General features: G+C 39.8%; 1 protein-coding gene across 3 annotated transcripts in view; it reads right to left on the minus strand.

The window, feature by feature from the left end:
- F8 (coagulation factor VIII) overlaps window positions 1-24626 on the minus strand; it is a 159150-nt gene that overhangs the window by 56472 nt on the left and 78052 nt on the right. For all 3 annotated transcript variants that reach the window (XM_055393490.2, XM_055393489.2, XM_055393491.2), the window contains 2 exons: window positions 23640-23784; window positions 10873-11082 (listed from right to left, as the gene is read on the minus strand). In XM_055393490.2, coding sequence (XP_055249465.1) covers window positions 10873-11082; window positions 23640-23784 — 355 coding nt within the window. The remainder of the gene's footprint in view (window positions 1-10872; window positions 11083-23639; window positions 23785-24626) is intronic.

The raw sequence follows: 24626 nt of genomic DNA on the forward strand, positions 1-24626 counted from the left end.
CCAGGCCAGAGTACTGGAGTGGGTAGCCTTTCCCTTCTCCAGGGGATCTTCCCAACCCACGAATCGAACTGGGGTCTCCTGAATTGCAGGCGGATTCTTTACCATCTGAACCAACAGGGAAGCCCAAGAATACTGGAGTGGGTAGCTTATCTCTTCTCCAGGGGATCTTCTCAACCCAGGAACTGAACTTGGGTCTCCTGCATTGCAGGCAGATTCTTTACCACCTGAGTATGAGGGAAGCCCAAAGCAGATTACAAAACATGATATAACCGTCATTCTACTATGTGTTTCAGAGTTCAACTTTTTCTTTTCTTTAAAAAAAAAAGATTTTGCATATTAGTGATTCCATATAACATTTGTCTTCATCTGGCTTATTCACTTAGCATAATGCCCTCAGGTTCCTCCATATTGTCACAAATGCTAGTTTTTCCTTCTTTTTTAATGGATGAATAATAGTTCATCATATATACATTTATCGCTTTTTTTAGTTTTCAGTTTGTTTAATTAAAGTTTTTATTAAAAAATTTTCTTCTTTTTTATTGAGTTATGGTTGATGTACCATACAAGTTTCAGGTGTACCACATAGTGACTCACAAGTTTTAAAGATTATGCTCCATTTACTGTTATTACAAAATATCGGCTATATTCCCTGCGTGGTTCTATATATCCTTGTAGCTTATTTATTGTACTAGCTCGTATTTCTTATTCTTCTGCCCCTATATTGCCCCTGCCCACTTCTCTCCACTGGTTAGCACTAGTTTCTTCCTTACATCTGGAAGTCTATTTCTTTTTTGTTATATTCACTAGTTTGTTGTATTTTTTAGATTCCACCTTTAAGTGATATAATACAGTATTTGTCTTTCTCTAACTTATTTCACTCAGCCTAATGTCTTCCAAGCCCATCCATCTTGCTGCAAATGGCAGTATTTTATTCTTTTTTATGGCTGAGTAGTAGTCCACTGTGTGTGTGTATGCTGTGCTGTGTTGTGCTTAGTTGCTCAGTCATGCCCAACTCTTTGCAACAGCATGGACTACAGTCTGCCAGGCTCCTCTGTCCATGAGGATTCTCCAGGCAAGAATACTGGAGTGGGTTGCCATCACCTCCTCCAGGGGATCTTCCAAACCCAGCGATTAAACCCAGGTCTCCCACATTGCAGGCAGATTCTTTACCAGCTGAGTGGTATACCAAGGAACTCTCTGTGTGTGTATACATCTTTATTCATTCATCTATTGACAGATACCTAGCTTGGCAATTGTAAATAGTGCTGCTATGAACTTTGGGATGCATAGCTTAGAGTTTTCATATTTTGGATAAATACCCAGGAGTGGAGTTTCTGGGTCATATAGTTCTATTTGTATGTTTTTGAGAAACATCCACACTGTTTTTCACAGCGGCTGCACCAATTCACATTCGCAGCAACAGTGTAGGAGGGTGTCCTTCTCTCCACACCCTCGCCAGCATTTATTGTTTGTGGATTTTTTTAAAAAAGATTTATTTATTTATAGCTGCACTGGATCTTCATTGCTGTATGTGGTCTTTCTCTAGTTGTGGGGAATGGGGGCTATTTTCTAGTTGTGCTGTGTGGGCTTCTTATTGCGGCAGTTTCTCTTCTTGGGAAGCACGGGCTTTAGAGCAGGGGCTCAGTCGTTCTGGTACATAGGCTTAGCTGTCCTACAGCATGTGTGATCTTCTTCAAATAGGGATCAAACCCGTGTCCCCTGCATTGGTAGGCAGATAATTAATCACTAGACCACCAGGGTAGCCCTGTTAGTGGATTTTTGATGAGACCTTCTGACTGGTGTGAGGTCATACCTCATTGTAGTTTTGATTTGCATTTCTCTAATAATTAACGATGCTGAACATCTTTTCATGTGCTTGTTGGCCATTACTATGTCTTTTCTGTAAAAACATCTATTTGGGCCTTCCGTCTATTTTTGACTGATTTTTTTTTTTTGATGTTAAGCTGTGTGAGTTGTTTATATAGTTTGGATATTAACCCATTGGTCATATCATTTGCAAAATATATTCTCCCATTCAATAGGTTGTCTTTCTCTTTTTGTTTTGTCAATGGTTTCTTTTGCTGTGCAAATCTTTAAGTTTAATGAGGTCCCTTTTATTTATTTTTGCTTTTATCTCCTTTGCTTTAAGAGACAGATCCAAAAAATATTGCCACAGTTTATGTCAAAGAGTGTTTCACCTATATCTTTTTCTAGGAGTTTTATAGTATTCAGTTTAGGTCTTATTTTTGTATATTACGTTAGAGAATTTCTAATATCATTCTCTTACATGTATCTGTTCAGTTTTTCTTCAGTATCTGGAGACTGTCTTTTCTCTATTGTATATTCTTGTTTCCTTTGTAATAGACTGACCATAGTGTGTGAGTTTACTTTTGGGTTGTATACCCTGTTCCATTCTATGTCTTTTTTTTTTTCATAGCGGCTGCACCAATTCACATTCCCAGCAACAGTGTAGGAGGGTGTCATTCTATGTCTTTTTTTTTTTGTACTAGTACCATACTGTTTTGATTACTGTTGCTTTATAGTCTGAAGTCAGGGAGGATGATTCATCTGTTTTTCTTTCTCAAGATTATTTTGGCTAATCAGTGTCATTTGTTCTGTGAAAAATGGCATTGGTAATATGATAGAGATTGCAATGAATCTGTAGATTTCCTTGGGTAGAATAGTAGTTTTTACAGTACTGATTCTTCCCATTCAAGTACATGGTCTATCTTCCCATCTTTGATTTCTATCATTAGTGTCTTATAGTTTTGAGTACAGGTCTTTCATCTAACTCTTCATGACCCCATGCCTATAGCCTGCCAGCCCCCTTTGTCCATGGGATTTTCCAGGCAAGAATACTGGAGTGGGTTGCCATTCCCTTCTGGAGGGGATCTTCCCGTCCCGGGTATCGAACCTACATCTCTGTATCTCCTGCATTGGCAGGGGGATTCTTTATCACTGAGCCACCTGGGATCCCTTTGTCTCCTTCCGTTTCCGTTCAGTCGCTCAGTCGTGTCCGACTCTTTGCGACCCCGTGGACTGTAGCCTACCAGGCTTCTCCGTCCATGGGATTCTCCAGGCAAGAATACTGGAGTGGGTTACCGTTTCCTTCTCCAGGGGATCTTCCCGACCCAGGGATCGAACCCAGGTCTCCCGCATTGGAGGCAGATGCTTTAACCTCTGAGCCACCAGGGAAGCCCCTTTGTCTCCTTAGGTAGGTTTATTCCTAGATATCTTATTTTTTATGATGCAATTGTAAATGGGACTGTTTCCTTAATTTCTCTTTCTGATAGTTTATTGTTAGTATATAAAAATGTGACAGATTTTTTGTATATTAATTTTATATCCTGTGAAAAGCAAAAGTGAAGTTGCTCAGCTGTGTCCGACTCTTTGTGACCCCATGGACTATACAGTCCATGGAATTCTCCAGGCCAGAATACTGGAGTGGGTTGCTTTTCCATTCTCCAGGGGATCTTCCCAACCCAGGAATCGAACCCAAGTCTCTCACATAGGAGGCGGATTCTTTACTAGATGAGCCACAAAGGAAGGCCTAGTGGTGTTATATCCTGTAACTGTACCAAATTCCCTGATGAGCTCTAGTAGTTTTTTGTTGCTATCTTCAGGATTTTCTATGTACAGCATCATGTCATATGCAGATAATGATGGCTAATAGTGACAAAGAGTGACATCCATTGGTGGGTGAAGCTGGTTCTGAGGCTAGAGCAGGCTCACTGAAGGGCAGGACCAGGGTCCAGGGGATTCTAGAGCTGGTGCCTGCCCACTGGTGGGTAGAGCTTGGTCCCAGGTTCTCTGGCTGGAGGTCCTGGATCTGTTGCCTGCACAATGGTGTGCAGGGGCAGACCCTGTGCCCTCTGGTGGGCAGGGCCATGTCCAGGGGCTGCTGTGGTCTCAGGGGGTTCTTAAGACAACCTCTCTGTTGGTGGGTGGGCTGTGTTAATGCCCAGTTGTTTGCTTGCCCTCATGTGTCCCAGAACTGGCACCTATAGATGTTGAGCCAGAACAGGACTGCATTTTCTTGCTAATAAGCCAGACAGAGGACTCCTCAATGGCATTTGCAAACACAAGTGTCCATGTGGTAGAAAGAGCTCCCCAGAATGGCTGCCACCAATTTCTATGTCCCCAGGAGGAGCTGCAGTTGCCCCCTGCTTCTCCAGGTGACTCTCCAAAATCAGTAGGCGAGTCTGACCCAGGCTCCTGTTCCTGTTTTTGCCCTGGATGAATAAAGAGTGAATTCTCTATTTCTTCCAGCTCTACGGGACTCTCAGTTGTATGCATTACTGGCCTTCAAAGCCAAATGCTCTGGGGGGCTTGTCTTTCTGGTCCAGGATCCCTGGACTGGGGAGTCTGATGTGGGGCTAGACGTCTTACTTCTTTTGAGAGAGCCTCTGCATCTGTAATTCTTCTCCTATTTGTGAAATGCCCACCCAGGGATATAAGATTGGACAATATCATGATGCCTGTCCTACCATCTTATTGCGGTTCCTTCTTTATAGCTTTAGTTGTAGGAGATCTGCTTTGGTAGGTGCAAGTCTTTTCCATTGATGGCCGTTCTGAAAATAGTTGTGATTGTGGTGTGCCTGTGAGAGGAGGTGAGCTCAAGGTCTTTCTACTCTGCCATTTATTCATGAATGGACACTTAGGTTCTTTCCATGCCTTGGTTATTATGAAGAGTGCAGTGATAAACATGGGAGTGCAGGTATCTCTTCAAGATCCTGATTTCATTTCCTTTGTACACATACCCAGAAGTGGGATTGCTGGATCAGATGGTAGTTCTCTTTTTAAGTTTTGGAGGAATCTCCACACAGTTCTTCATAATGGCTACACCAATGTACATTCCCACCAACAATGCACGAGGATGCTTTCTCTACACCTTGCCAACATCCTTATCATCCTCTTTTTGATAACAGTTATTTTGACAGGTATGAACTGATATCTTGCTGTGGTTTTAATTTGCATTGCCTGATGATTAGTGATGTTGAGAACATATTCATATACCTGTTCATCACTTTGTCTCTTTTGGAAAAATGTAATGGTATTGCATAAGTCCTGCAGGTATTCTTTCTTCAGCTTAATCAAGTATGTTTTTAAAGCTCTCTGTTGCATTTTTTTCATTCACTGTATTCTTCAGCTCCAGGATTTCTGGGTTATTTCTTTCTTTTTCAATGTGTGATTCAGCAGCTCCAGTTCCAGTGAAGGCACAACAGCATAGACCACATACCGCTCGGTCAGCTGAAGTCAGTGTCAGCAAAGATTATGGAGGGTCCTTGGTTGTCAAAGCTGTGAGTGTCCGTGATGGTGGTGAGGGTTGTTGACCTCCTAGGTAGTGAAGGCTGCTGGGGTTCTTTTGTTCTTCTTTTCACCCACAGACTGAGGCCCTAGCTGAGGGGATTCTTGGTGCTGGGTCTGGCATGTGGGCACACAGGCCTGGGTAATAGTGCTGGTTTCTTGGGCAGAGATGTGCATGCATTTGTGATGATTCCACTGTTTGGAGTGTGGGTGCCTAGTGTGACAATGGAATTCACTGTGCCTGTGTTTGGAGCCTGAGCACATCTGCTGTGGTGGTGCCAGTGTCAAAGGTGCAAATGGGCCGTTAGTCAAAAGTAAACCATATGCTTGGTGCATGGCAAGTCTCACCACATTTAAAAGAACTGTATGAGGTGGGTGAAACTGGAGCCTATTATACATAGTGAAGTAAGCCAGAAAGAAAAACACCAATACAGTATTCAGTTCAGTTCAGTCGCTCAGTGGTGTCCGACTCTCCGTGACCCCATGAATCAGCACGCCAGGCCTCCCTGTCCATCACCAACTCCCGGAGTTCACTCAAACTCATGTCCACAGAGTCAGTGATGCCATCCAGCCATCTCATTCTCGGTCGTCCCCTTCTCCTCCCACCCCCAACCTTTCCCAGCATCAGAGTCTATACTAAAGCATATATATGGAATTTAGAAAGATGGAAATGATAACCCTGTGTACGAGACAGCAAAAGACACACAGACACACTCTGTGGGAGAGGGTGAGGGTGGGATGATTTGGGAGAATGGCATTGAAACATGTATATTATCATATGTGAAACACATTGCCAGTTCAGGGTCGATGCATGTTACAGGATGCTGGGGGCTGATGTGCGGGGATGACCCAGAGGGAGGATAAGGGGAGGAGGGAGGTGGGAGGGGGGTTCAGGAAGGGGAACTCATGTACACCTGGGGCGGATTCATGTCAGTGTATGACAAAACCAACCAATATAATATTGTAAAATAATTAGCCTCCAATAAAAAAATAAAAAATATATATATAAAAAATAAAAGAACTGTAATCATACAGAGTCTGTTACATGACCACAGTGAAGTTAAATAAGAAATCAGTAACATAGAACAGGGGCTTTATTTAGCTTGAGATTTAGAATCAAGATAGAAAATTTCCCCTCAAGACACATAAAGCAGAGTTTTAATTTGTCTTTAGAATTTAACTGATCACCAAAGTAGTTTACAAGCTTCTGAAAATATTGATATTTTAAATAGCATTCTCTGCCTACACACACATACACACTTTCTTTTTTTTTAATTTTTATTTTTATTGGAGGCTAATTATTTTACAGTATTATACTGGTTGGTTTTGCCATACATTGACGTGAATCCACCCCGGGTATACATGAGTTCCCCCTCCCGAACCCCCCTCCCACCTCCCTCCTCCCCTTATCCTCCCTCTGGGTCATCCCCGCATACCAGCCCCGAGCATCCTGCAACATGCATCGACCCTGAACTGGTGATTCGTTTCACATACGATAATATACATGTTTCAATGCCATTCTCCCAAACCATCCCACCCTCACCCTCTCCCACACAGTCCCAAAGACTGTTCTATACATCTGTGTCTCTTTTGCTGTCTCGTATACAGGGTTATCATTTCCATCTTTCTAAATTCCATATATATGCGTTAGTATATTGTATTGGTGTCTTTATTTCTGGCTTACTTCACTCTGTATAATAGGCTCTAGTTTCATCCACCTCATTAGAACTGGTTCAAATGCATTCTTTTTAATGGCTGAGTAATACTCCATTGTGTATATGTACCAAAGATTTCTAATCCATTCGTCTGCAGATGGACATCTAGGTTGCTTCCATGTCCTCGCTATTATAAACAGTGCTGCAATGAACATTGGAGTACATGTGTCTCTTTCAATTCTGGTTTCCTCGGAGTGTACGCCCAGGAGTGAGATAGCTGGATCATATGCCAGTTCTATTTCCAGTTTTTTGAGGAATCTCCACACTGTTCTCCATAGTGGCTGTACTAGTTTGCATTCCCACCAACAGTGTAACAGGGTTCCCTTTTCTCCACACCCTCTCCAGCATTTATTGCATGTAGACGTTTGGATAGCAGCCATTTTTACTGGTGTGAAACGGTATCTCATTGTGGTTTTGATTTGCATTTCTCTGATCATGAGGGATTTTGAGCATTTTTTCATGTGTTTGTTAGCCATCTTTATGTCTTCTTTGGAGAAATGTCTGTTTAGTTCTTTGGCCCATTTTTTGATTGGGTCATTTATTTTTCTGGAATTGAGCTGCAGGAACTGCTTGTATATTTTGGAGATTAATCCTTTATCAGTTGTTTCATTTGCTATTATTTTCTCCCATTCTGAAGGCTGTCTTTTCACATTGCTTATAGTTTCCTTTGCTGTGCAGAAGCTTTTGATTTTAATTAGGTCCCATTTGTTTATTTTTGCTTTTATTTCCAATATTCTGGGAGGTGGGTCATGGAGGATCCTGCTGTGATTTATGTCAGAGAGTGTTTTCCCTACGTTCTCCTCTAGGAGTTTTATAGTTTCTGGTCTTACATTTAGCTCTCTAATCCGTTTTGAGTTTCTTTTGGTGTATGGTGTTAGGAAGTGTTCTAGTTTCATTCTTTTACAAGTGGCTGACCAGTTTTCCAGGAACCACTTGTTAAAGAGACTGTCTTTTCTCCATTTTATATTCTTGCCTCCATTGTCAAAGATAAGGTGTCCATAGGTGCGTGGATTTATCTCTGGGCTTTCTATTTTGTTCCATTGATCTATATTTCTGTCTTTATGCCAGTACCATACTGTCTTGATGACTGTGGCTTTGTAGTAGAGCCTGAAGATCGGCAGGTTGATTCCCCCAGTTCCATTTTTCTTCCTCAAGATTGCTTTGGCTATTCGAGGTTTTTTTGTATTTCCATACAAATTGTGAGATTATTTGTTCTAGCTCTGTGAAAAATATCGTTGGTAGTTTGATAGGGATTGCATTGAATGTATAAATTACTTTGGGTAGTATACTCATTTTTACAATATTTATTCTTCCAATCCACGAACATGGTATATTTCTCCATCTATTAGTGTCCTCTTTGATTACTTTCACTAGTGTTTTATAGTTTTCTATGTACAAGTCTTTTGTTTCCTTAGGTAGATATATTCCTAAGTATTTAATTCTTTTTGTTGCAACAGTGAATGGAATAGTTTCCTTAATTTCTCTTTCTATTTTCTCATTATTAGTGTATAGGAATGCAAGGGATTTCTGTGTGTTGATTTTATATCCTGCAACTTTACTATATTCATTGATTAGCTCTGGTAGTTTTCTGGTAGAGTCTTTACGGTTTTCTGTGTAGAGGATCATGTCATCAGCGAACAGTGAAAGTTTTACTTCTTCTTTTCCTATTTGTATTCCTTTTATGTCTTTTTCTGCTCTGATTGCTGTGGCCAAAACTTCCAGAACTATGTTGAACAGTAGTGGTGAGAGTGGGCACCCTTGTCTTGTTCCTGACTTTAGGGGAAATGCTTTCAGTTTTTCACCGTTGAGGATAATGTTTGCTGTGGGTTTGTCATATATAGCTTTTATTATGTTGAGATATGTCCCTTCTATTCCCACTTTCTGGAGGGTTTTTATCATAAATGGATGTTGAATTTTGTCGAAGGCTTTCTCTGCATCTATTGAGATAATCATATGATTTTTATGTTTCAGTTTGCTAATGTGGTGTATTACGTTGATTGATTTGTGGATATTGAAGAATCCTTGCATTCCTGGGATAAAGCCCACTTGGTCATGATGTATGATCTTCTTAATGTGTTGTTGGGTTCTGATTGCTAGGATTTTGTTAAGGATTTTTGCATCTATGTTCATCAGTGATATTGGCCTATAGTTTTTTTTTGTGGGATCTTTACCCAGTTTTGGGATTAGGGTGATGGTGGCCTCATAGAATGAGTTTGGAAGTTTCCCTTCCTCAGCAATTTTCTGGAAGAGTTTGAGTAGAATAGGTGTTATCTCTTCTCTAAATTTTTGGTAGAATTCAGCTGTGAAGCCGTCTGGACCTGGGCTTTTGTTTGCTGGAAGATTTCTGATTACAGCCTCTAGGAGAAGGCAATGGCAAGCCACTCCAGTACTATTGCCTGGAGGGTCCCATGGATGGAGGAGCCTGGTAGGCTGCAGTCCATGGGGTCGCTAGGGGTTGGACATGACTGAGCGACTTCACTTTTCACTTTCACACATTGGAGAAGGAAATGGCAACCCACTCCCGTGTTCTTGCCTGGAGAATCCCAGGGACGGGGGAGCCTGGTGGGCTTCCGTCTATGGGGTCACACAGAGTCAGACACGACTGAAGTGACGCAGCAGCAGCAGCAGTTCTGTGCTTGTGATGGGTCTGTTCAGATTTTCTATTTCTTCCTGGTTCAGTTTTGGAAAGGACACACACACTTTCTTTGGCTTAGATAATTACAATCATATTATGCGTACTGTTTTATAACAGTTTTGCACATTTTAAATTTATTCATTCATTGAAAATATGTATATTAAGTATCTACTATAGGCCAGGCACTATAAACATTGGGGATTCAATGATAAACAAGATGACAATGTCTTGAGACCTTGCAACTTAGCTGTAAAGCAGATAAGGAAGATATAAACATGAAGAAACAAGATACTTTCAGAGGTGTTATTGGAGTTCTGTCAGGGTCTTCTTCACTGACTTCCCACAAAAATACATGACTGAAGTATAAGATGAGTTTCTGGGTATGAAGGTGAATCTATGGTTTTGTATGATAAGATTGGTTTTGATTCCCTAGAAATTTCCCCATGGGAATTTATCTCCAGAAAAGCCATAAGTGTAAGAGAATAACTACAATCTATTAGGTTTAGACAGGGTCAGTGTTCCTCCTGATCACCAGACTGGATCATTCTGGAGGGAGGCAGATGATGAGAAGTTGACAGCCACGTTCGTCCTGAAGGCTTCACAGTGGTTTGATGGTATGTGCGCATGCAAGAGGAGATTATTATGCACTTCCCAACAAAACCAACATTCACAAGGCACAAAGAAGCATATTTAGCCAACCCCTGTGTGTTAATTGAAGGTATAAGTGTATATTCACCACTACAGTCTAATAAACACACTTAAAATGTTGGCCCACAACAAGTAAAGGCACTTTTAAAATCAAAGACTTTTAACTTAAACATTGGCTGTGGTGCATGCGTGCATGCTCAGTCATGGCCAACTCTTTGCAACCCTATAGACTGTAGTCCGGCAGGCTCCTCTGTCCATGGGATTTTCCAGGCAAGGATACTAGAGTGGGTTGCCATGCCTTCCTCCAGGGGATCTTCCCAACCCTGGCTTCAAACCTGCATCTCTTGCATCTCCTGCACTGCAGGCAGATTCTGCCCCCATTGAGCCACCTGGGAAGCTCATTTGATATGGTTCTGTCATTAAAATGCCTTGCAATTACCAAAATCACCTGAACCATTTAGCATGTGATGAGCTAGTGGGCAGATGTGAGCTAGTGGGCAAAAAACCATGTGAATGGCCAGTGAAGCAAACACTGTTGTTAGTAAAAGAATAATATACATAACTAACCTGGATTTTCCATTGACATGAAGACAGTTTCTCCTGAGAAGGGGAATAGGGTGAGTGTGTCTTCATAGACCATTTTGTGTTTGAAGGTATATCCAGAAAAGAAGACAGAGAGGAAGTCAATTTGGGCTCCAACACTTAGAATGTACCAGTACGCCACCTCATGCAAACAAACCGACAGCTGCAAGCTATCAAAAACATAGCCATTGATGCCTGCAAAAGAAATGGAGAAGACTTTAGCAGTATATGGATTTATTATTTTTGTCATGATACGATTATAAATGATTATAAGTTATGCTCCATGTCTTATTCTCAAAAAGAGATAACATTATACCTTCCAAAAAAGCAAACTGTAATATTTGATCAGCTAGGTTTCAATCTCAAAGTGAGGAGAGTTGTAGACCATGGTAATGATGCATTTAGGTGCTATATGGTGGGTGGCAGGTTAATGAGGAGGAGGGCATTTGCATGGTCTCAGTGTATCTCCCTACACACTGCTTATTAGTTGCAAAGAGAAAAATAATAACTATACAGAGGGAAAATAAAACAAGAAAATCCTTGATCTGGTGATTAAAATTATTATCTGCTAATGTTCCAAATTCAAGGAAACAAATTTCAAAGAATCAGGACAACTAGATCAAGGACTACAGCCTGAACTGGGAAGAGGAAATGCTACAAAGAACAGTATTAATTGATACAACTGGAATATTGACTGTCAATTAGATAAACATATTATATTATGTATTAGATAATGTATCAATGCTATATTTTCTGAATTTCATAACTCCACTTTGATTATGTAAGAGAATATATTTATTCATAGGAAATACACAATGGAGTATTAAAAGATAAAGGGATATGATGTCTACAGTCTATTCTCACGTTGAAACTAAGTTAAAAAATATGCATATAGAAGAAAGAGAGAATGATAAAGAAAATATAGCAAAATCTTAAGATGAGTGAATCTGGATAAAGTGTATATAGGAGTTCTCTATTATTCTTGCAGTATTTCTGTAAGTTTGAAATTATTTCAGAATGAAAAGTAAATAAAAGTAAAATAGATTTAAACTTATTAAGAGAATTGTTTCTGAAAGCCTCTTTCATATATCCATCTGTGTATCCAATCAATAAATGTTTGTCTACTCTGCAAGGTGGTGACCCACAAATCCAGTAAGCTATGCTCAGACACTAGCTTCGTGCAACCAACTGAGAATCAATGTTTCTTCTCTTCAAAGCGATAAAAGGTATTTTAAAGCTATTGTAATTATAAGCATGGTCTTAATGCAGGTATGGTACCTGGTGGCTCCAATGGTAAACAATCTGCCTGTGATGCAGGAGATCTGGGTTTCATCCCTGGGGTTGGGAAGATCCCCTAGAGAAGGGAATGGCTATCCACTCCAGTATTCTTGCCTGGAGAATCCCATGGACAGAGGAGCCTGGCAGGCTACAGTCCATAGGGTTGCACAGAGTTGCAGGTATAGATGATTATATCAGTCAGAACATAGAGTCCAGAAACAGATACAGCCATAAATGGAAATTTAATACATGATAAAGGGAGCATCCCAAAACAGTAGCAGAAAGAATGAACTATTTGGTAAATGCTAATGGAAACGATGGCTGTTCATATGAAACCACAAAAGACCCTAAATAGCCAAAGCAATCCTAAGAAAGAAGAACATAACTAGAGGTATCACACTTCCTGATTTTAAACTATACTCCAAGATATAATGGTTAAAACAGTATGGCAAAAAAGAAATAAACAGTATGGCACTGGAATAAAGAGAGACACATAAATCAGTGGAAAACAATCAAGAGTCCAGAAATAAACTCTCACATATATGGCCAACTAATAAATGACAAGTGAGCCAAGAATATTCAATGGGGAAAATATAGTCTCTTCAATAAATGGTGTTGGGAAAACTGAATAGCCAAATGCAGAATGAGTTTAGACCCTTATATTACATGATACACAAAAATTAACTTGAAATGGATTAAAGACTGAAGCATGAGACCTGAAACTGTAAAACTAGAAAACATAGGGAAATTCATCTTTGCAATGATTTTTTGGATATGATACCAAAAGCACAAGCAACAAAAGCAAAAATTAATAAGTGGGACTATATCCAAATAAAAATCTTCATAAAAAAAGAAAAATATAACACAATGAAAAGGCAACCTATGGAATGGGAGAAAATATTTGTAAATCATATATCTGACAAGGGATTAATATGCAAAATATATAAAGAACTCACAAAATTCAGTAAGAAAACAAACAAACACAATCAATTTCATTTTAAAAATGGGCAGGGGAACTGAATAGACTTTATTTTCCCAAAGAAGACATACAGATGATCAACAGGTACAGGAAAAGATGCTCAACATTACAAATCAAATGTGATCCTCTATGAAATGTCAGAGAAAGAGAATTACTTTATGATTCCACTTACATGTGGAATGTAAAAAAAGATGAGCTCATAGAAACAGAGAGGTGAATTGTGGTTATGAGGGGCTGGGGTGTGTGTTGGGGAAATAGGTCGGTGTTGGTCAAAGGGTGCAAACTTCCAGCTATATAAGCGGAAAAAGTTCTGAGGATCTGATATACAGCATGGTGATTTTGTTAGTGATACTATATTTTATATACTTGAAAGCTGCTAAGAGAGTTAGATCTGAACTGTTCTCATCACAAAAAAAGAAATGGCAATTACGTGATCTGCTGGAGGTGTTAGCTAAAATCACTGTGGAAATCAAATCATTTTGCTGTATATAAGTGTATGAAGTAGACACATTGTACACCTTAACATTTAATACAATGTTGTGTGACCACTTTATATTAATAACGCTGGAAACAAAACAAAACAAATAACAACATTCTGTGTATAATGGGTAAAATTTCAATGGCAAGTCCCCTCCAACAATGAAAACAGAAGTGTGCAGAACTTACAAAATAGTAAAGAAAAATTGGAATTTAAAAACACTTAATGGATCAAAAAATTAAAAAGAAAAAACTTAAAATTTAGAAAAAAGGAAATACAAAATTAGACAACAAATCCCATGCAGATAGAATAAACTCCCCATGTATGCACAGTACATCATGAGAAACGCTGGGCTGGATGAAGCACAAGCTGGAATCAAGATTGACGGGAGAAATATCAATAACCTCAGATATGCAGATGAGACCATCCTAATGGTAGAAAGCAAAGAGGAACTAAAAAGCCTCGATGAAGGTGAAAGAGGAGAGAGAAAAAGTTGGCTTCAAACTCAACATTCAAAAAACTAAGATCATGGCATCTGGTCCCATCACTTCATGGCAAATAGGGAAAAAGTGGAAACAGTGGCAGGCTTTATATTTTGGGGGCTCCAAAATCACTGCAGATGGTGACTGCAGCCATGAAATTAAAAGATGCTTACTCTTTGGAAGGAAAGTTATAACCAACGTAGACAGCATATTAAAAATCAGAGACATTACTTTGCCAACAAAGGTCCATCTAGTCAAGGCTATGGTTTTTCCAGTAGTCATGTATGGATGTGAGAGTTGGATTATAAAGAAAGCTGAGTGCCCAAGAACTGATGCTTTGAACTGTGGTGTTGGAGAAGACTCATGAGAGTCCCTTGGATTGCAAGGAGATCCAACCAGTCCATCCTAAAGGAAATCAACCCTGAATATTCACTGGAAGGACTGAGGCTGAAGCTGAAGTTCCAATACTTTGGCCACCTGATGTGAAGAGCTGACTCAGTAGAAAAGACCATGATGCTGGGAAAGATTGAAGGCGGGAGGAGAAGGGGATGACAGAGGATGAGATGGTTGGATGGCATCACCAATTCAATGGACATGAGTTTAAGCAAACCCCTGAAGATTATGAAGGACAGGGAAGCCTGGCATGCTGTAGTGCATGGGGTCACAAAGTCGGACATGACTGAATGACTAAACAAAAACAGCAATGATGATTCTATCTTTACATTTGAGGGGAACCTCCAGAATGCTTTCCATAATGGGGGTACAAACTTCCATTCCCACCAACAGTGTACAAGGGTTCCCATTTCTGCACATCCTTGCCAACACTTGTTATCTTTTGATAACAGGCATTCTAATGGATGTGAGGTGATATTTCATTGTGATTTTGTTTTGCTTTGTTTTTTAATTTTAATTGGAAGCAAATTACTTTACATTATTGTATTGGTTTGGCCATACATTGACATGAATCCGCCCCAGGTGTACATGTGTTCCCCATCTTGAACCCCCCTCCCACCTCCCTCCTCATATCATCCCTCTGGGTCATCCCAGTGCACCAGATCCGAGCATCCTGTACAGGCATCAAACCTGGACTGGCGATTCATTCCACATATGATAATATACATGTTTCAATGCCATCCTCCCAAATCATCCCACCCTCGCCCTCTCCCACAGACTCCAAAAGACTATTCTATACATGTGTGTCTATTTTGCTGTCTCATATACAGGGTTATCGTTACCATCTTTCTAAATTCCATATATATGCATTCAGTTCAGTTCAGTTCAGTCGCTCAGTCGTGTCCGACTCTCCGCGATCCCATGAATCACAGCACGCCAGGCCTCCCTGTCCATCACCAACTCCCGGAGTACACTCAAACTCATGTCCACAGAGTCGGTGATGCCATCCAGCCATCTCATTCTCTGTCGTCCCCTTCTCCTCCAGCCCCCAACCTTTCCCAGCATCAGAGTCTTTTCCAGTGAGTCAAATTGTCACGTGAACTGTCTAGTCAAGGCTATGGTTTTTCCTGTGGTCATGTATGGATGTGAGAGTCGGACTGTGAAGAAAGCTGATCGCTGAAGAATTGATGCTTTTGAACTGTGGTGCTGGAGAAGACTCTTGAGAGTCCCTTGGACTGCAAGGAGATCCAACCAGTCCATTCTAAAGGAGATCAATACTGGGTGTTCATTGGAAGGACTTATGCTAAAGCTGAAACTCCAATACTTTGGCCACCTCGAGTTGATTCACTGGAAAAGAGTCTGATGCTAGGAGGGATTGGGGGTGGGAGGAGACGGGGACGGCAGAGAATGAGATGGCTGGATGGCATCACCGACTCGATGGACATGAGTTTGAGTGAACTCCGGGAGTTGGTGATGGACAGGGAGGCCTGGTGTGCTGTGGTTCATGGGGTCGCAAAGAGTCAGACACGACTGATCGACTGAACTGAACTGAACTGATACTGTATTGTTGTTTTACTTTCTGGCTTTTGTCACTCTGTATAATAGGCTCCAGTTTCATCCACCTCATTAGAAATGATTCCAATGTATTCATTTTAATGGCTGAGTAATATTCCATTGTGTATGTGTACCACAGCTTTCTTATCTATTCCTCTGCTGATGGACATCTAGGTTGCTTCCATGTCCTGGCTATTATAAATAGTGCTGCGATGAACATTGAAGAACATGTGTCTCTTTCAATTCTGGTTTCTTCGGTGTGTATGCCCAGGAGTGTGATTGCTGCGTGGTATGGCCATTCTATTTCCAGTTTTTAAGGAATCTCCACACTGTTCTCCATAGTGGCTGGACTAGTTTGCATTCCCACCAACAGTGTAAGAGGGTTCCCTTTTCTCCACACCCACTCCAGCATTTATTGCTTGTAGACTTTTGGATAGCAGCCATTCTGACTGGCATGAAATGGTACCTCATTTTAATTTTGATTTGCATTTCTCTGATAATGAGTGATGTTGAGCATCTTTTCATGTGTTTGTTAGCCATCTGTATGTCTTCTTTGGAGAAATGTCTGTTTAAGTTCTTTGACCCATTTTTTGATTGGGTCGTTTATTTTTCAGGAATTGAGCTGTAGGAGTTGCTTGTATATTTTTGAGATTAATTCTTTGTCAGTTGCTTCATTTGCTATTATTTTCTCCCATTCTGAAGGCTATCTTTTCACCTTGCTTATAGTTTCCTTTGTTGGGCAGAAGCTTTTAATTTTAATTAGGTCCCGTTTGTTTATTTTTACTTTTATTTCCAATATTCTGGGAGGTGGGTCATGGAGGATCCTGCTGTGATTTATGTCGGAGAGTGTTTTGCCTATGTTCTCCTCTAGGAGTTTTATAGTTTCTGGCCTTATGTTTAGATCTTTAATCCATTTTGAGTTTATTTTTGTGTATGGTGTTAGAAAGTGTTCTAGTTCCATTCTTTTACAAGTGGTTGACCAGTTTCCCCAGCACCACTTGTTAAAGAGATTATCTTTTCTTCATTGTATATTCTTGCCTCTTTTGTCAAAGATAAGTTGTCCATAGGTGCGTGGATTTATCTCTGGGCTTTCTATTTTGTTCCATTGATCTATATCTCTGTCTTTGTGCCAGTACCATACTGTCTTGATGTCTGTGGCTTTGTAGTAGAGCCTGAAGTCCAGCATGTTGATTCCTCCAGTTCCATTCTTCTTTCTCAAGATTGCTTTGGCTATTCGAGTTTTTTTGCATTTTCATAGAGACTGTGAAATATTTGTTCTATTTCTGTGAAAAATACCATTGGTAGTTTGATAGGAATTGCATTGAATCTATAGATTACTTTGGGTAGTATACTCATTTTCAATATATTGATTCTTCCAATCGATGAACAAGGTATATTTCTCTATTAGTGTCCTCTTTGATTTCTTTCACCAGTGTTTTATAGTTTTCTATATATAGGTCTTTTGTTTCTTTAGGTAGATATAATCCTAAGTATTTTATTTTTTTCGTTGCAATGGTGAATGGAATTGTTTCCTTAATTTCTCTTTCTTTTTTCTCATTATTAGTGTATAGGAATGCTAGGGATTTCTGTGTGTTGATTTTATATCCTGTAACTTTACTGTAGTCATTGATTAGCTCTAGTAGTTTTCTGGTAGAGTCTTTAGGGTTTTCTATGTAGAGGATCATGTCATCTGCAAACAGTGAGAGTTTTACGTCTTCTTTTCCAATTCGGATTTCTTTTATTTCTTTATCTGCTCTGATTGCTGTGGCCAAAACTTCCAAAACTATGTTGAATAGTAGTGGTGAGAGTGGGCACCCTTGTCTTATTCCTGACTTTAGGGGAAATGCTTTCAATTTTTCACCATTGAGGATAATCTTTGCTGTGGGTTTGTCATATATAGCTTTTATTATGTTGAGGTATGTTCCTTCTATTCCTGCTTTCTGGAGGGTTTTTATCATAAATGGATGTTGAATTGTGTCAAAGGCTTTCTCTGAATCTATTGAAATAATCATATGGTTTTTATTTTTCAATCTGTGAATGTGGTGTATTACATAGAATGATTTGCAGATATTGAAGAATCCTTGCATTACTGGGATAAAGTCCACTTGGTCATGATGTATGATCTTTTTAATGTGTTGTTGGATTCCGTTTGCTAGAATTTTGTTAAGGATTTTTGCATCTGTGTTCATCAGTGATATTGGCCCATAGTTTTCTTTTTTTGTGGCATCTTTTTCAGGTTTTGGTATTAGGGTGATGGTGGCCTCATAGAATGAGTTTGGAAGTTTACCTTCCTCTGCAATTCTCTGGAAGAGTTTGAGGAGGATAGGTGTTAGCTCTTCTCTAAATTTTTGGTAGAATTCAGCTGTGAAGCCCTCTGGACCTGGGCGTTTGTTTGCTGGAAGATTTATGATTACGGTTTCGATTTCTATGCTTGTGATGGGTCTGTTAAGATTTTCTATTTCTTCCTGGTTCAGTTTTGGAAAGTTGTACTTTTCTAAGAATTTGTCCATTTCTTCCAAGTTGTCCATTTTATTGGCATGTAATTGCGGATAGCAGTCTCTTATGACCCTTTGTATTTCTGTGTTGTCTGTTGCTGTGATGGGTCTGTTAAGATTTTCTATTTCTTCCTGGTTCAGTTTTGGAAAATTGTACTTTTCTAAGAATTTGTCCATTTCTTCCAAGTTGTCCATTTTATTGGCATGTAATTGCGGCTAGCAGTCTCTTATGACCCTTTGTATTTCTGTGTTGTCTGTTGTCATCTCTCCATTTTCCCTTCTAATTTTATTGATTTGGCTTTTCTCCCTTTGTTTCTTGATGAGTCTGGCTAGTAGTTTGTCAATTTTATTTACCCTCTCAAGGAACCAGCCTTTGACTTTGTTGATTTTTGCTATGGTCTCTTTTGTTTCTTTTGCATTTATTTCTGCCCTAATTTTTAAGATTTCTTTCCTTCTACTCACCCTGGGGTTCTTCATTTCTTCCTTTTCTAGTTGCTTTAGATGTAGAGTTAGGTTATTTAGTTGACTTTTTTCTTGTTTCTTGGTGTATGCCTGTATTGCTATGAATCTTCCCCTTAGCACTGCTTTTACAGTGTCCTACAAGTTTGGGGTTGTTGTGTTTTCATTTTCATTCATTTCTATGCATATTTTTATTTCTTTTTTGATTTCTTCTATCATTTGTTGGTTACTCAGCAGCATGTTGTTCAGCCTCCATATGTTGGAATTTTTAATATGTTTTCTCCTGTAATTGAGATCTAACCTTACTACATTGTGGTCAGAAAAGATGCTTGGAATGATTTCAAGTTTTTTGAATTTACGAAGGCTAGATTCATGGCCCAGGATGTGATCTATCCTGGAGAAGGTTCCGTGTGCGCTGAGAAAAAGGTGAATTCATTGTTTTGGGGTGAAATGTCCTATAGATATCAATTAGGTGTAACTGGTCTATTGTATCATTTAACGTTTATATTTCCTTGTTAATTTTCTGTTTAGTTGATCTGTCCATAGGTGTGAGTGGGGTATTAAAGTCTCCCACTATTATTGTCTTATTGTTAATTTCCCCTTCACACTTGTTAGCATTTGTCTTACATATTGCGGTGCTCCTATGTTGGGTGCATATATATTTATAATTGCTATATCTTCTTCTTGGATTGATCCTGTGATCATTATGTGGTGTCCTTCTTTGTCTCTTTTCACATCCTTTGTGTTAAAGTCTTTTTTATCTGTATTGCTATGCCTGCTCTTTATTTGCATGGAATATCTTTTCCAGCCCTTCACTTTCAGTCTGTATGTGTCCCTCTTTTTGAGGTGGGTCTCTTGTAGACAACATATATAGGGATCTTGTTTTTGTATCCATTCAGCCAGCCTTTGTCTTTTGGTTGGGGCATTCAAACCATTTACATTTAAGGTAATTATTGATAACTATGATCCCGTTGTCATTTGCTTGATTGCTTTGGGTTCGAGTTTATACACTCTTTCTGTGTTTCCTGTCTAGAGAAGGTGCTTTAGCATTTGTTGGAGAGCTGGTTTGGTGATGCTGAATTCTCTCAGCTTTTGCTTGTCTGTAAAGCTTTTGATTTCTCCTTCATATTTGAATGACATCCTTGCTGGGTACAGTAATCTGGGCTGTACGTTATTTTCTTTCAACACTTTAAGTATGTCCTGCCACTCCTTCCTGACCTGAAGAGTTTCTATTGAAAGATCAACTGTTATCCTTATGGGAATCCCCTTGTGTGTTATTTGTTGTTTTTCCCTCGCTTCTTTCAATATTTTTTTTGTGTGTGTTTGATCTTTGTTAATTTGATTAATATGTACCTTGGAGTATTTCGCCTTGGGTTTATCCTGTTTGGGACTCTGGTTTTCTTGGACTTGGGTGATTATTTCCCTCCCCATTTTAGGGAAGTTTTCAATTATTATCTCCTCAAGTATTTTCTCATGGTCTTTCTTTTTGTTTTCTTCTTCTGGGACTCCTATGATTCGAATGCTGGGGCGTTTAACATAGTCCCAGAGGTCTCTGAGATTGTCCTCATTTCTTTTAATTCGTTTTTCTTTTTTCCTCTCTGTTTCATTTATTTCTACCACTGTATCTTCTATCTCACTTATCCTATCTTCTGCCTCTGTTATTCTACTGTTGGTTCCCTGCAGAGTATTTTTGATCTCATCTATTGCATTATTTATTATATATTGACTCTTTTTTATTTGTTCGAGGTCCTTGTTAAACCTTTGTTGCATCTTCTTGATCTTTGTCTCCAGGCTATTTATCTGTAACTCCATTTTTTTTCAAGATTTTGGATCATTTTCACTATCATTATTCGGAATTCTTTATCAGGTAGGTCCCCTATCTCTTCCTCTTTTGTTTGGGTTGGTGGGCATTTATCCTGTTCCTTTACCTGCTGGGTATTTCTCTGCCTCTTCATCTTGCTTATATTGCTGTGTTTTGGGTGGCCTTTCTGTCTTCTGACAGATAGTTTGTGGAGTTCTCTCTATTGTGGAGTTTCCTCACTGTGGGTGGGGGGTTGGACAGATGGTTTGTTAACGTTTCCTGTTTAGGGAAGCTTGTGTCAGTGTTCTGGTGGGTGGAGCTGGATTTCTTCTCTCTGGAGTGCAATGAAGTGTCCAGTAATGAGTTATGAGATGCCAATTGGTTTGGAGTGACTTTGGGCAGCCTGTGTATTGAAGCTCAGGGCTATGTTCCTGTGTTGCTGGAGAATTTGCGTGGTATGTCTTGCTCTAGAACGTGTTGACCCTTGGGTGGTGCTTGGTTTCAGTGTAGGTATGGAGGCATTTGATGAGCTCCTATTGATTAATATTCCCTGGAGTCAGGTGTTCTCTGGTGTTCTCAGGATTTGGACTTAAGCCTCCTGCCTCTGGTTTTCAGTCTTATTCTTGCAGTAGCCTCAAGACTTCTCTATCTGTCACTTCCAAGGCGGTTCCCTCTGTTTTAGCTTCTTCTGTTTGCTAGTCTCTTCAGTGTCTAATTTCTGCCCTGACACAAGGGTGCAGTGGTGGACACCTTTTTAGGCTCACTTGTTCAGTCATGCTTTGGGGAGGGAGGAACGCTGCAAACAAATAACCCTGGCGTCTGTGGGGAGTGTTAACAGTGTCTCAGCCACACCGGGTGTGCCCCCGCTCATGGCGTGTGTGCTTTCCCTGTATAGACAGGGAAAGCCTCCTCAGGCTCTAGGTTGCTCTACCGGGACCTGTCTGAGGTGGGCCCTGGGTTGCATGCACTTGCCAGGTTAAAACCACTCCGGTTCAGGTATTCAGGTACTCCACAAAGGCGCAGACTTGATTAAGACTGCATTTTCTGCCCTTTTCCGGTCAGAGAGACTCAGGTGACCAGGTGTTTGGCAAGTGTGGTCACTGTGACTTATCGTCTCCCCAGTGCCTACCACTTGATTTTCTGGGTGTATAACCGGTGCACCTTCTCAGGCGGATGAGAAGGTGCACCTTCTCTTGACTATCTAGAATCCCAAGAAGTCCTGGTTAGCAACGAAGCCTGCTTGCAGTTTGGTAGATAACGCCTCTCTGGGGCCACGATTACCCCGTTCCGGCTCTGGCAGCCTTCCCCTGCTTGTCTCAGTGGGGGATGGGCCATCCGTAGCCAGCTAGCTCTAGTCAGTCCTTTGTTCTTTGAGCGGGTCAGGTGGTGTCTTAGGTTAGGGCTTTTCGCCTTTTCGCAGGGTAGCTATCCCACAGTCTGCTTTGCTATCTCACGTTAGCTTTCTCAGATTGTCCTCGGGGCATTCAGGCCCAGTCTTTACTCTCAGCAATGCAGCCCGTGCCTCCCTGCCCAGCCCCCGCTTGCTAGTGGCGGATGTGGGCGTCTGCACTGCTTCTCCACTGGGAGTTATAGTTAGGCACATAATCTGTGGGTTTTAATAATTTAGTTATTTTTCCTCCCAGTTATGTTCCCCCTGAGGTTCCAAGGCTCGCCACGGACTCGCCAGTGAAAGTGTTTCCTGGTGTTTGGAAACTTTTCTCTTTTTTAAGACTCCCTTCCCAGTGAAGGATCTCCGTCCCTACCTCTTTTGCCTCTCTTTTTATCTTTTATATTTTTTCCTACCTCCTTTCGAAGACAATGGGCTGGTTTTCTGGGTGCCTGATGTCCTCTGCCGGCATTCAGAAGTTGTTTTGTGGAATTTACTCAGTGTTCATATTCTTTTGATGAATTTGTGGGGGAGAAAATGGTCTCCCTGTCCTATTCCTCCGCCATCTTAGGACTGCCCTGGTAATTCTTTAAAATGAGATCATTAAGTTTCTTCTGAGTTCCCCTCCTTGGCTAGTAGATGGTCTTTCCTATGTGTGTGCACATGTCTGGCTACAACTTTCCTTATAAGAAGAAACCAATCTTGTTGACTCTTTGATCTTAGATTTTGAGTTTCTAGAATTCTGAGGAAATAAATATCTCCTGTTGAAGCCACCCAGTTCGTGGGATTTTGTTATGGCAAGCCTAGAAAACTAATACAACATATATGTGTTTATACATGATTATACAATCATGGAAAAATATGTTTTAACACGGGCTATCTGAACACAAAATGGTTAGTGGAAAGGTATAAGATGGAAGGAGGTGGCCAGATAAAAGGGAAGAGGAAGTCAAAAAAATATTAAAAAGATCATGTTTTACACTTAAAATATATACAATAAAGCTGGAAAAAAGATCTTGCATTTTTTTCATGTACAATGTATTGATTAATTTGACTGTAAACTGTTACAGCTGGCAACTGTTTTACCAGATATACGTATATATAAAATTACATGTTCCCTTTGTATTTCATGTGTAATTTACTGATTGAGTACATTTCATATTAAGGTATATGTATGTCTGGGTAAATGAAAATTGTGTCTCTTATTTAATTTATCCTTTAAAATAAACTTCTCTAGATATTTGATGCCTTCTAAAAGAAAATATATATGCCTTATGTGATCATATTTATGCATTTATATAAAATTGCACATGCTCATATATAATAATTTTAAGGAAATATGACTCTTGTGAGGCATATAAAGTAATCCATTAACTGCACATCTATTTGGCAGATTCAACTTCCCTTTATCCATTACCCTTTGGACTCAAATGCTGGAACACTTACTGTGCATGACATTGGAGACTTGGAACTCTGGATCCTGGGGCTGTACTCCATTGGGGAGGAAGCGCTGAATATTCTCTGTGAGATACCAACTTTTATTCTCATCGAATACAGAAAACAGGATGACATTTCTCTTGTCTGACATCATCTGTTAATTACATGCATTGAAAGAAAGAAAGAAATGTTATTAGTATTATTAGGTAGAAATTAGCAGCCTGTGATGGAAGTGATGGGTATGCATATGATATATACATAATCCTCTGGATCAATGCCATTTTTCCCCGAAGGTCACTATTATGGCATGTCCCAGGGCCTAGGAGTGGGAGTGGATGCTATGAGCAGTGAATGTATGTTTAAAGCGAATGTGCCTTCAGGGCAAGAGGTAACTAGACCCATTAAACTTAGTTTCTTCTGGACCCAAGGTCATATGCTGGCTGATATTTTTCATGGAGTCTGTAGCCTCATTCTCTCCATGTTCAGATTAGAGGATTTTCACTCTTTAAAGACCCAAGTGATAATTCAATGCCTTTCTTAAACAATTTAGTCAAATCAAGTAAGATGACTGTCTTCCTAAACTTTCACCTAGCAAATGTCCTTCCACAAGGCTAACTATAAAATATTAAATATAGAAAACATAAATTTAAATAACAAAGTTAAGATGAATCATAAATGTTTACTAACACTAATACCTTTAAGTTTTATGTTTACAAAGTTTAAAGTTAGTTTTTTGAGAGGAGCTGTTTGTATGTGAACCAAAGTTACAAGCTGTCACTTGCTAATTAAATCTGTTAAGATTTAATGTATAAACTTCACTAAAACGTATACATTTCATTTTCTATAACCCATTACTACAGAAATGAAAACACTGAGGGAAAAAGATAGGAAAATAAGTGCATTTCCGTCCTCTTCTAAAAACTGATGGAAAAACTATAATTAGGGAAATTAGTCAGGAAAGTTACTTGTCCAAACGTATGGTGCTCTGGGTTTGTG

The sequence above is a fragment of the Moschus berezovskii genome, chromosome X, assembly GCF_049115385.1.
Source record: "Moschus berezovskii isolate FMDL1 chromosome X, NW_MosBer_1.0, whole genome shotgun sequence".
Classification (NCBI taxonomy): Eukaryota; Metazoa; Chordata; class Mammalia; order Artiodactyla; family Moschidae; genus Moschus; species Moschus berezovskii.